The 13,516-nt window shown below is 40.4% G+C and overlaps 1 protein-coding gene across 2 annotated transcripts in view; it reads right to left on the reverse strand.

Moving 5' to 3' along the window:
- Window positions 1–2,314: 2,314 nt before the first annotated feature.
- Window positions 2,315–13,516, reverse strand: part of SLAIN2 (SLAIN family member 2) — a 36,537-nt gene continuing 25,335 nt past the window's right edge. The window contains exons 7-9 of one of the 2 annotated variants that reach the window (XM_086463810.1): window positions 11,604–11,681; window positions 6,497–6,815; window positions 2,315–4,958 (exon numbers count right to left, since the gene is read on the reverse strand). In XM_086463810.1, the coding sequence (XP_086319936.1) occupies window positions 4,892–4,958; window positions 6,497–6,815; window positions 11,604–11,681 (464 nt within the window). In that variant the 3' untranslated portion in view covers window positions 2,315–4,891. The remainder of the gene's footprint in view (window positions 4,959–6,496; window positions 6,816–11,603; window positions 11,682–13,516) is intronic. The other variant, XM_086463811.1, reaches the window with a different exon arrangement.

The raw sequence follows: 13,516 nt of genomic DNA on the forward strand, positions 1-13,516 counted from the left end.
GTGTCCTTGTTCACCTTCCTGTTACTATATAGAGAGTTTCCATGCAGAAAAACCCCAGACCTTATCATGGACCACTTGAATGTTTTTGAAGACATTAACTGCCCTTCTTACAGAAAGAAACTTTCCTTGAATGCAAAAAAGCAAGCTTATAGAGAACCCAGCAGAAAAGCATACTACCTGACAAATTTCACCAAATACTTTTAGCAAGGAAATAGTTATGTCAGACTAAGAAATGCTGGTGTTTTCAGAAATGAGTTATCATTCACATGAGAACTGATTCCATTAATTTCAGTTTTATCAATGGACATAGCCGTGAGACAGCTTGAAAAACGTGTTATGCTAAGTATCTCCCAAATGGACTTCGAAGTTGAACCGGCCAGGGTGGTCGGCTTCCACCTGGTTTTCGCAGCCTGGTTGCCGGAGGAACATGGAAGCAGGTGGTGTTGGGCTTCTTGAGACCGTGTGCTGGGCGAGGGGGAGTAGTTTGTCTGACATTGGACCACGTTGTTTGTACTAACAAAGTTTTCAAGCAGCCTCTCATATCAGGGCTGTGAAAAGTTGCAATTTTGCCTACAGTGCAACTGTCTGAGGTACCAGGGCTGAAAATACTATTACAGAACAGTCCTGTAGAAAGTGAGTCTGAGTCTAATGGAATCTGCTCCCCTCGGTTCTTCAACTCGTGGAGCAGAAAGCACGTTCTATACCGTGAAGTTCTGTGTAAAACACAGATACTCCAGAGCGCGCCCAACTCCCAGTCGCAGCCCCCTGAAACAAGTCGACTAGGGACAGGCTGCCTGTAGGCGTCAGCCTCGTACTGTGGAACAGCATCAGGGCAAGTCAAGAGCAGCTGGGGTTTGGTTTTGGTTTTTAAAAAAATCAAAGCAACCTCACATCACCCCTGTTTTACTTAAAAACAATAAAAAAAATAATCTCAAGTTTACTCCTGGTCTTACAGATCAAAAGAGGGAGAGCTAATGACGTATTGCTGCCATTCTTGTTTCCCACATCTGTGTTTCTCTCTCAGAAGTATTTGTATTAAAAGGTAAGTTTTAGATGATCACAACTGCGTGCTCTGCAGCCACCCCAAGACTTCAGCAGCATAAGCAGCTTCAACCTTCTGCCTCCTTACGTGTTCATCACTTATTTTTCTTCACCATTGCAGTCAGACTCCTGGAGGGTAACAGGCTGTCAAATAAAACGTGACGGAGCACTTCCACACCAAAGGAGCTGTCACACCTTCGCTCGAGATGAGAGAACTGTTGAAAGTGTTCTCTGCCTCGAGTCTTGCAGTATGATGATGCCAATTATAAATAACAGTTTAATATAGAAGAGTTTGTTGCAGAAACCGACAAAAAGGGTGGAAGGCTATTAACTGCCTGCGATTTTAGACACTGCTGTGTTCTCTTGAAGGGGTGTGGGGCAAATAGTACATGACTGCACAGCTAGAAGTGATGAAGGGAGGGGTAGTTTAGAGGCAGTAGGTATGAAGCCAGCTCTACCTAGGGGGAAACATTTTAATTACTGGCTTAATTACAAAATAGGGGACTACCCTGGGATAAGCAATTAATGGTGAGCCTCACGGGTTAAATTTTGTTAAAAGGTTCTAATTAAGTGGCCACCAAACAGAAGTAAACCTAGCTTAATTTTATTGACACCAAGAAAAGAAAAAGATGGCATTTACATTGCTGTTGGATAAGTTGCTTTGTAGCAAAGTGCAGATTACAGAAAGATACCAAGTTCAAAACAAACTTCTTGCTTGTATGTGAGCCAAAAGATAGAGGCATTCATGTAGGAGCTAGATAAAATGTGTGCTTAACAATTCAAAGGCGGCTTACTAGGTACACTTTTACATTGCTCAATTTTCTGCATAAAATCCAGGATTTTCAAAATGAAAAATTTGTTTCATGTGGTGGTTTGAAGTGAGCACAAACCCTGTAAAAATAGAAAGGCAGCCCGTGTACTTAGAAGTTCACAAACAAATCACTCTGGATGAAAATTCAGAATACAGTTTTTCACACAACTCTGAATTATGCATTGTCCTTCCAGAGCAGAGGCACAACGCAAGTTTGCCTCAGTCCGCCCATGGAATCACAGATTTCTCCCAAATACAGCGTTGTACTCAGTTGTTGCGTTACAGGGGGCAGAAGCCGACGTTGGTGACTTCTGGCAAAGTGAACACGATTCCTGAAAAACAGCCCAACCAATCAAAAAAGCCCTATACCAATACCTCTGCATTTCTAAAAGCTTTTAAAAACAATTTGCTGTAAAAAAAATAATGATTCAGAAAGTATTTTGTGGTAAGAATATTTTATATATATTTTTTTTTTTTTACACTTTTAACACTTACAAAAACATTCAAACACAAAAAAATTAAATAACTTTGGAAGCAGAACAAGTCCTTCTGCCTACACACATACAACAATTCCGAGCTGTTGGCACAAAAAGTAACCCACATTCATAAAACCCTTACGACTATATCAAACATAAGTTAAGTAAATCATAGGCACTAGTTTATCAAATCCATATTTCCACACTTCTGCAGTAAAACTCTAAACACAGAGCCCCGTGATTTCCTGATATCAATAAACTGGTAATGCACAAAGGCCTCCTAGTGAACAGGCAGTCTGTCTTTTCAGGAAGTCATTTGCTGTATTTCAGGGGAGAACAGCAGAGAAAAGAATCCCTACACAACTTAAGCTGAACTTACCCAAGTGATGAATTACTTAACTTAAGGAAACATACACAAGTTTGATGCAGCCATGATAAAACCCCCAATATCGTCACCTAAACTGACTTTCAAAATTTAAACATCAATCAGGTGTTTGATAAAATCAATTAAAATTCACCTTTTTCTCAACGAAGACTCAGCATTGCTTTGTAAAATGCTGCAATGTTAGGATTCGGGCTTTAGTGAGAATATGCACACCTGATCTAGTCTTCTCTCCTGCTGCGTAGCGACGTGAGATACTGACTGACCTCCATTCTCTGCGCCAGCGAATGACACACAGCTAGATCAGTGGCACGTACTGGCCCACTGGTGCAAGGTAGTTTCTTTACCCCTGCTGAAATCTTACTGAATTACAGTATATTTGATACCCTGACTTCAAAGTCTCGGCACAGATCTCGGTCTGGAGTGTGAAGTCATTCATCAACCCAAAGTCTGCTTGGGTAATCAGAGCTGCAAATTAATCTCCGCTCCTTCCTATTTGGCTTTTTCCAAGTCAAGTAGCATTGCATGGCTTTTCATCCAGGAATATGTTAATGCTGGCCTCAAACTCAAGCGCTAGAGTTCAGGGTTAGTTATCCTCTTAGTGGTGGGAGTCAAAATACACCAGCAGTTGCAAACTCCGATCCTAACGGGGCTGAAGGCTACCTACCATCCAATCCGACTTGTAGTGTTCGTCAGTCATTGCACAAAGGACACACCATTCACGTTCTCTTACTTCATCAACTGTACATCCAAAATACTGAAAAAGCTTCAAACAAAGTCCCTTCCATTTAACTAGTCCCACCCAATACGACTTCAGTTACAAATGTTTGCATGATGTCTTCCAAAACAGAAAACAATGGTTCAAAGGCTAAATATATGAATGAGTTGTTCTGAGCACAATGTGTTAGAATAAGTCAGAGCCACCAGAGGAATTTAATAGCTTGTAAACAGACATAGCAGGTCTCATACTCTGTTACCAGTAACGTAAGATACACATATGTAAGGCAAAGTACATATTTAAACACACTTACATGGGCAATATCTTCTGTAAAAATATTTACAATTTAAAATAAACCAATTTAAGAAATGGATAAAAGTAAAAAAATAGGATACAGAAAACTCCCTCATACCATGGAACATCACCTAAATGAATATCATTTGGCATCAAGAGTCAACTCATTACCTTAAAATTTGTATGTTACAAGTGCATAGTTGTGTTTCCTTCTCCTTAACTATCAGCATCATTTACAGTTGCTCCAGGCTGCAAGCATCATGGTAGGGTATTCGAACAAATTAACGTTATGACTCGCTCTTTCCTTTGTAAGGAAACCTGCTATAAAAAAAGCTTTCCCCAAATAGCGAGCCGTGGGTTAAAAATGTGGCTACAATAGCAAAGGCCATCTTTCCTGAGCCAGGAACTTCAAGGTTAGAAAGATTGTACAACTGATACTGAGCCCTTTTGGCAATCAAACATGTAAGAGCACGTAAAGCTGATAAATCAACATAGGAAAGATGCAATCTACACTATCGCCTTGGCGCCTCTCTGCTACATTCAAACCTTTACTGTCAATAAAAGCCACAGCTACTGCTCACTGTTCTGCCTAATCCTCCAGGTAACTCCCTGGAGGACGGACGTACCACGTTCCCCAGTGAGAGTCTCGCACACTTGTTAGAAGCGCTGTTTCACTAGCACTGTAGCAGCCTGCAGTCAGAGCATTAGCTCTGATCAGCGCAGTCTTGACTCAACAGTACCTAATTCACCAACCTTTCCGATGAATTAAAACAGGCTGAAAATGAAGGTTTGGACAATGGAAGCTGACTGTTACACTTGCTGTTTTTCAAGATGGGCATTTCTTTGGCATTCGTTAGGTTTTTGCCCAGACATTGGCCACTGTCATAAATGCTCACATTGATAGAATTTTAGCAAGCAAGGAAAAAAAACCCCAGAACTGAGAGCAATTTAATGTAGAAGTGATTGTTTGACCACCAAACATCTGATGTTAGATGTCATTAAAGTGCTGCTTTATAATCTCTGCCGGTTTGTGCTAACTAGAGACAGAGAGGTCAGGAATTTTTACAAATCCCAAAAGTCACATCTGAACAGTTTGTATAATCAAGCTGTCTTTTAGCCCGGTGAGGAAGCATCCATGAGCACTGGAACTTTGCATTATGCTTTGCAGGTCAGTAGCAGCCATCCTTCCAGCTCTCGTCTTTCACGTTGCCATAGGTTTTGGGAGTGGGTAATGATCTAAAATAAAATGAGATATTTTTCAGTTTTACACATAACTGCTGAAGTCTCCACCTACAATACATAAGAATCTAAACATTTTATAAATAATTGAAACACACACTTCACTCATTTACTTCTCTGCAATACAGTTTACTTAAGATAAACCCCAAAGCATTTTCAGGTTCTGTTGTATCTTGGCAACTACCACATCAGAAAAACATCTGCATAAATAGAGAGAAAACTTTTTGCTATCATACTCTGTGGGAATTCAAACTTAGTCTGCTGCCACCTAAAGCCAGGCCATTTTGTTTTCTCTGTGATGTATAAACAGGGAAATCCTTGCTTAGAGTACTGCATTTTGCTTACATCAAAGTCTTGCCATTGCTAGACATTTCGTTATTGCATTGTGTACAGACACTGCGTTACGTACGTAAACTTTCAAAAAAAATAGCTGTTAAGTTTCATAGGCGGAACACTTTTCTGTAAAACGAGTTGTGATTTGGACAACCACACTTCGCCACTATTAAGAACTCCCTGTCAACACCAACTGCTTTTTATCACATGAAGCCTCACGCTGCTGACAGCGCAGACTCGGACTGCGAAACAGTCAGGACTGTGACAGTCACTTGTCCTTCCCCTGCCCAGCGCTCACTGCAGAACAGAACTCTTCCACTTCACTATGACGGCTGGTTGGTCTTTTTTATGGTACTGGAGACCAACTGCTTCTTTCTGTTTAAGAGATTCTTAGTGTTTCTCTCATGGATGACTGCTTCTGTATGTCAGCTGGCTTCCGCTCGACACCGTCAGGGAATACCCACGTTAGCGTGGCACTAAGAGCACACACTCTAAATTATGCATCACCTCCTTCCGATTCTCCTGAAGAGAAAATGTCCATGTGGCCTTTCCAGTTAATACTCCATCTCTCTCGTGGTTGTTTTCCAAAACACTCTTGACATTAAGCAACTTGTACAGCTGGGTGCTAGCACAGAGGTTACGTTTAAGCTGGACCCCGTGGGGTAACTGCACTGATGTTGACGTTAAGTTCTGCAAAGGCAGCGGACGCCGCCTCTGTCCTCAGGCGTCTTCCTTCCTCAAGTTTCTCACTGCCCAAGGAGAGAAACTGTTCTCGCCATGGTACCACTGCTGGACTTACGGATTACAAGAGGAAAATAGTTCTGACTTCAGAATGTGTCACTCAGTGGTACAAATGAACGTTCACTTGCCAGCTACGTTTTGGTAGCTTTTTACCACGTGCAGCCAAACTCTTACTGCCTTCTCGCCCAGACGAAGGCACTTTGTTTACTTAGCTCAGTATCTTTCTCTATTCATTTCACTTTCACCTCTTCGCTGTCACTCACTACTTCAAGAAGCTTTTTCTCTCTCTTTTGCTCAAAACTATTTTGGAAACACAGGCAAATACTTCACGTGGAGGTCTCCGTTTCTGTTCTAAAGACCCCGAGATCAAAATAAGAATTGCAGGAAGGAGCAGCACAAATACCCAATGTACAAACTTCATTATGAACACTTCAAACTAAGACTGCCTGTCACATACTCACCTGCGAACAGGCTGTGCAAGTTTGCTACGAGGCACTGGGATGCCCCCTGCAGAAGGGGCACTGGGTCTGGGCAAACCACTCCTCATCCCTGCTGTCCCTGCCGGTCTGGTAAGAGTAGTACTATTAATGCTGCTGGCAGGGCTTGGCAAGCCTGAACTCTGGGCTGCAAGAGGCCCTGGTGAAGAACTACTGTGTGGCAGCTGTGTGGTTTCTGGGGAAGCAACTGAACCGGGTCCATGGTTACTAAATGCTTTCACTGGTTGTCGGAGAGCTAGCGGAGATGGTGCTGCAGGCGAGCGGAATTTACTTGAAGAAGGTACTGGAAAATAAAATACAGAAATTACTTTCGAGCTTAAGTTACAGGATAACTGAAATTAAAAACAGGAAGTTGCTTTATGTGAATATTCAAACAATACGGAATGCATAATGGAATACAGCCAGTCAAGCAGCAATGAGAAACAGGAATTCAGATGTCCTCTTTGTCCTGTGTTTTTCATATCATAAGTCCAATGCTCCGTTTGCTTACTGCAAATATTTATTTATCTGGATTTATAAGTCATACTAGTAAGGCTGTAACTGTCATATCAGTCAAGTCTAAAGAAACAGAGAAAAACATATTTGTTAAGAAGAAATTTAACTGCTTCAGAAACACATGAACCTAATTCCTATCCCTGAAAGAGCACGCTGAAGAATAACATATTGTGGTGTGATACAGTCTTTAATTAGAGTCAAAGTGTGTATTAGCCTTCAGTGATGAAATTCAGAGTGCAGAGCATCCTAGTGTTTCTTTCATGCTGTTCTTTTTCATAAAATCCATTGAATTAGCATTCACCTAAGAGATGGACACATCCCAGAGTTACTGGCTGATGGGGGAGGAAAAAAAAGACAAGGCCAGCCAACCCCCACCACCAAAGAGATTTAAGGTGCTGCTGTGAAACTTAAACCAGCCAACTATAACAATTTCTAGCCTTCCTCTTCTTACAAACATTACCTGAATTATCAGTATAACTAATATCTGCATTCAAATACAGTTAGTATGTAAGGTCTTTATCAAGTCCTTTCTGGGAAAGGTTAATAAACCAGAATATTCAACAGTTCCTTGATAACGCCAAACCTTTAGGACAATTCTTCATAAGTACAAGAAATATTTTCAAATTATGCATAATGTATCGCTAAACAGAATACTTAAAATAATCCATCATCTTTACTTAAATGGAATTTCACCAGCTTTTCAAACTGGTTAGGGTGGGTCAGTAACAGTCGACATCAGACAATCAAATCCATCAGGAAAGTAAAACAAAATCATGGTTACATTTAGTCAATTTCCATGAACTATACCTTCCTCCACTAAATAAACTTTTTTTACACAGAGACCAACATTGCACCCTCTTTGACAGATGTTGTACGTAAAGAAGATGGTCCATCACATAGCTTTTATCATTTTACAAGGTAGATCATCTAAGAACATGAGGAGTGAGAGACGGGTAATGACAGGAGCGTGGCATCCTAAATGGGGTACAGAGGAAGTGGTAGTTTTCAGGTTGTATTTTGAAGCTATTTCTTATGGGGATTAATATGCGCCGCATTACAGATGTGAACTGGATGGATTCCTTTCTGGATTATCCAAGGGGGCCTGTCCACTGACACTGATATCAAACACGGCATGAAGCCGCTCATGGGAAAAGCTGACAAAAAAGGTGGCAGAGATGTCAACAATACATGACAGCTGGTAAGTAGCAAGGAGAATAAATGAAAACCCTTAAAATAAAAACCTTGGTGTCAAGCCAGAGGATGGATTAAGCAGAGCATTAAGAGCAGAATGACTGGACAAAAAGAGCAGCAAAGTGCTTGTAGGACTACAACAGACTACATATTAGAAGATTTTAAAATGTGACATTGCCTGTAACGTTGGTGAAATTGCATCTGCAGAATTTCCAGGTGATTCTGCAGCGTAAACATAGGGAGCTTTTATCACTGAACTTCACATTACAACACTTGCTTGGCACACAAGTGCAGCAGCGTGTTAGCGACTGGCCAACAGAGCAACGCCAGCGTATAAACACCGAATACAGCTTTGGGCCTTGTATAGGCACAACGGGGGGAAAGGTTTTTAGGTACAGAATATAAGCAGTGAAAAGCTGTAACTGAAGACGACTTGTCATGTTCCCAGCGAAAGTAAGCATCCAGTAAATTAGTCCTCTCCAGTTTTCTGTTGACCATATTTTACCATGCTTCCAGCTTGAGCTGTCGATTCATAAAACATTTCCTGTCAGCACAGCAGTGCAGGCTCTGCCAAGAGCTGTATTCATTCGTGTACATAAAGGAATGAATTGTCTTCCAATGTACTGTGATCTCCAAAGCATGATGCAATCTCTGGCCAACTGCCTAATAATTCTGCTCTACGTATAAAGAATTTTGTCTTAGAGCAGTTTTGGTATTTAATAAAACTCAGTTCGGCCTATTTGTAAGACAGGATCACAAAGTGAGGTACTGCCTCAGCCAAAGGCTATTTGATAGCTGGATACCCATGTGCAGCATTGAGCCGATCCACATTTAACAAAAACATGTGAACATGTTTTAGTGCTTAACAACTCCATGCAACTCCATCTCCTTAGAAACTAAACAACTAGAACCCACTGCAATTAAAACATCTGGTAACAATAAAAAATAAATGGCACCATGCAGTCACGACATTTAGATTTCCCACCCTTTCTGGATTCTGTCCTGGATTGTGGACAAGGAGCAAGAGATCCCCACCTGGCAAAGTAGGATGCTGTGAAGATACAACTGTATCCATATACGGCCAAGGCCAACTGCTGCACACAGACATGAAACCAGAATCCATTCTAATGCAGTTTTTAAATCATAACCATTGTGATGAGATGATTCAGACTGATAGGAAAGAACAGATGAGGCAAAATGACAGGAATCAATAAATGTTCTGTCACCTCAATATAGCAAAGATATGGACCTGCTCAGGTGGGTCCAGAGGAGGGCCACGAAGATGATCAGGGGGCTGGAGCACCTCCCCTGTGAGGACAGGCTAAGAGAGTTGGAGTTGATCAGCCTGGAGAAGAGAAGGCTCTGGGGGGATCTTCTAGCAGCCTTCCAGTACTTCAAGGGGGCCTACAGGAAAGGTGGGGAGGGACTCTTGATCAGGAAGCATACTGATAGGACGAGGGATAACAGTTTCAAACTGAAAGAGGGGAGAATTAGATGTTAGGAAGAAATTCTTCACTGTGAGGGTGGTGAGGCACTGGAACAGGCTGCCCAGAGAAGCCGTGGCTGCCCCCTCCCTGGCAGTGTTCAAGGCCAGACTGGATGGGGCTTTGAGCAACCTGGTGTAGTGGAAGGTGTCCTTGCCCATGGCAGGGGGGCTGGAACTAGATGACCCAAACCATTCTATGCTTCTATGATCTGACTGATACTGAATTGCTGTATAAGCCTTAAGAGATTTGTTACCGTGAGGTAAAGAGTTATTTGAACGTATTTTGAACTGGTTTAAACAAAATGGTAAGAAAAAAAAGCCAACATGTGTGTGGTGTCAAGCTATGTAATGAACAGTATTTTAAGAAGCTTAACCAAATTGTTGCTCACAGTTGTTTATTCTTTTGAAACAAAAAAGTCTGTTTTCATTACTGCATAATGCTTCTATACTTGCGAGAATCTCAGATCAGAAGCAAGAAAATCAGCACATCAAGGACTATAAAACAGCAAATAACTCAAAAGGACACGTTGGGTCCTCATTTGCAGTGACGAATGACAGCAACTATAAACTGGAATACATAACTGGCAGTGCAACGTGCTTGATTCCTCATTCTCTAAGGTTTAATAAATTTTACAAATAATATGAACTCCAGGAGAAGTTAATTTTCCTATACATTTCCACAGCTCCAGACTAGGCCATTGACCTAGTAAGTGTTCCAGACATCCAGGTGAAGGTGAAGGCATGGCCAACTGGAAAGACAGCACAGAAAGCTTTGCAGAGAAATTGAGATGGTGGTCTTATGTCAAAGCAGAACATTGAGAGAACTTTTCTCTATTTGGTATGAAATATTATGAAGACTGTTAGAAACCTCCTATTAAACCATACGAATCTGTTTCAAAGTCGTTATACTTTGCTAGAACTTTCTGCATGGAAACAAGTTGACTCAAAGAAGTTAGCGTTGTTAAACCACGGAGAGAAACGCATGCATTTCGTCAGCCAGCCTCAATACCTGCACAAAGGGCTCTTAAAATTCTTCAAGGATTCTAGCATATATAGAGATTATGAATTGGTCTCAAGTGAAACACTATCTTTAAAATGAGATCTTCTAGGCTGTAAGAGACAACAGGACCGGCTACGCTTAAAACCAAAATCATGAACTTGTTTTATCTTAGTAGCGAAATTGAGGCATTATTACATAAAAGGCTGCCAGAAGCAATTTAAACTTGTCTAATTGGATTAGAGACTCAATACATTTCATTTTCTTCTCAAAAAGCAGCCCATGTCAGCCATTTGCAAAATGGAATATTATTTAAAATAGTCTGTAATTCCTTGAGAAAAAAATACCAATCTAGATTACTGTATGCTGGGGTTATACGTCCAGTTTTGAGAGGAAAAGAGAAAGTGCAAGCACTTGCGCATGTACGCGCAAAACAGGTCAACATTCTATCCTCATCTTTTCAAGGATAAACCATTAGCTTTTGTTTCCAGCACAAAGGATGGTATTTTCACTCGCCTGCATTTTTTTGCACAATCAAAAAAAGAACAATTTTTTACAACTTTTATTTTAAAAACTGTATTTTACAATTAAAAAAAGTCCTATCCAATGAATAGCTAATGAATATGGATTCAGGAGTCTAATCCAGCTTTCCTGATTAATGCTAGAAGTCACTAACCCTTGGATTTTATCTCAAAATCCAATTTAAATCTTTTTGACCTATATAACGCAGGGTTGTATTTTTAACGTTCAGACCAGAAAGTTAACTTTCATACAGCAAAGACCACTTGGTTAATCTCGACATGCAACAGCAATTTTTTTAATCTAGAATATGTGAGATTTAATGCAGGCGAACAATTATCTCAGATTTGCTGGAGCTTGATAAGAGGTTGCAAGTTAATTACCTCCTTTTGCAGATGGAGTTTGAAGAAACTGTTTGGGTTTGAAGGCAGCACGAGGCAAAATTTTCTGCCTTTGCAGAGCTGTTGAAAGACAAGAAGTGTTATATTTGTCTAAGAAGATACGAAAGCTAAATTTACTGGGAATTTCAGAATTGCATCCACTTGTGAAGCATCAAGGAGCAGCGTGAGCAAAACACTCAAAAAGCTGTTACGACTCTGGAAGTGGCGGGGGGTTTAAATGGTGCTTGCCCTTAATGGTGAAGAGTTACAGAGGAGCGTGTCAGGAATTTCGCAGTGCAAAATGCGCAGATTCTGTAAGAGTGAAGCTTCTTGCAGGGCAAAAAGCCCAGAAAAGCAAAAAAAATTAATACACCAAAGGGAGAACAAGCCACCTAGCAAACATGCTACACCTAGCAAACAGCAACATGAGTGCAAGATTAGATACAAAGGAAAATTAAACTGTCGTATTTGACCTAGCAAGACTGACTATTCATTTTAAAGGAGTTTGCAAAAAAATATTCTAACACTATACAAAAGCATAAATCTTTGTCTAAATGTGATCATCGTAGAAACAAATTGTGGTTTTCAGTTACGCAAACATAAGCCACTTTGAGAGATGTCTGGGTTTTTTCTCTTCAGAAGGGTATGCAAGAGAACTCAAAACGAAGATGTAACACTAAGAATTACCAGCTGCCAGCACGTAAACAGCATGACAGAAATTTTTTTTTTTTTTGCTCCCGTGTCCTGCCTTTTTTCTAGTAACGTTCAAGGGCTGATACTGCCTTGAAATGACCTCATTACCTGCCAGTTACCAAGAGAGAAGCCAATGTTCCAAGAGCTGCAAAATCTTGGCAAGGAGAGAATTACCCATTGCCAGAAGGAACGCATCGACTCAGCGTATTTTCACTGCAGCATATTTAAGAGGGGAAGGAGGAAAGTAGTCAATGAAATAAAACTTTGCCTACACAAAGGCTTCTTAAAATGATAACATATGAACAAACAGCTCTGCTCACCTCGGTGTACGGAGTTTTATACCAGCATAAAACTGACTGCACTAGCAAGGCTTATCTCCACAGTGAGAAGGAAGAGAGGTGGGGGAAGAGCTGTGCATAAAGATCCTGACCCTGAGTAAGGAAGCTCACTAATACTATCACCAATTTGTGAATATCACTATGAAACAGGCAGGTGAAGAACAATTAGAATCCTAATAATATTAGTTAATCCTTTTCTAAACTTGACAGGATATAATAATTGCCATCACCTTTCCTATCCTTCAATCAGTGAAAAATTCACAATATTTTGTGAACTATAAAAGAAGTTCATCATGTGTTTTACCTTCATTCTGAAAGCATGACTAGGCGGTCTATTCATTTTAGTCTTAATAACTAACTAAAACCTGTCATTTTCAACAAAGCAAAAAGGAATTAAAGTGTTTATAAATGTGATAAAATGCTGCCTGTGGCTATTAAGAATAAACCCCCTATTCCTTCTACCAACTAGAATCAAATGCCAAAAAGCATGTGGCAATATGCAACTCATTCAACTTCTGGCACATGGTCTTGCTATAAACTTTTTTTAAGGCCTACCCATGAATGGCCAATTAAGCATGCACTGTAAGATGTTTAAAAATAAGCACAATTCCTAGGAATTTAGTGAGGTAGACCACTGGCCAGAGTGTTTCTGTCCACAAGTATTCCATTATACCATTTTTCACTGAATCAGTGTTTTTGTTATACCACACAAAATGAGGAACAGCTTCTTCCTTCAGATTTACGATCATGAACTTAGTTTGCCCTAATTCATTCAGTTAGATTTAAATGCACATGGCACTAAGTTTCTTTCCCCATCATTACTTACACCACTCGCAAGTCAGAGATGTGGGATGATATGGAAAGTATTTAAAAAATATATATATC

The sequence above is a fragment of the Leptosomus discolor genome, chromosome 4, assembly GCF_034619465.1.
Source record: "Leptosomus discolor isolate bLepDis1 chromosome 4, bLepDis1.hap2, whole genome shotgun sequence".
Taxonomy (NCBI): domain Eukaryota; kingdom Metazoa; phylum Chordata; class Aves; order Leptosomiformes; family Leptosomidae; genus Leptosomus; species Leptosomus discolor.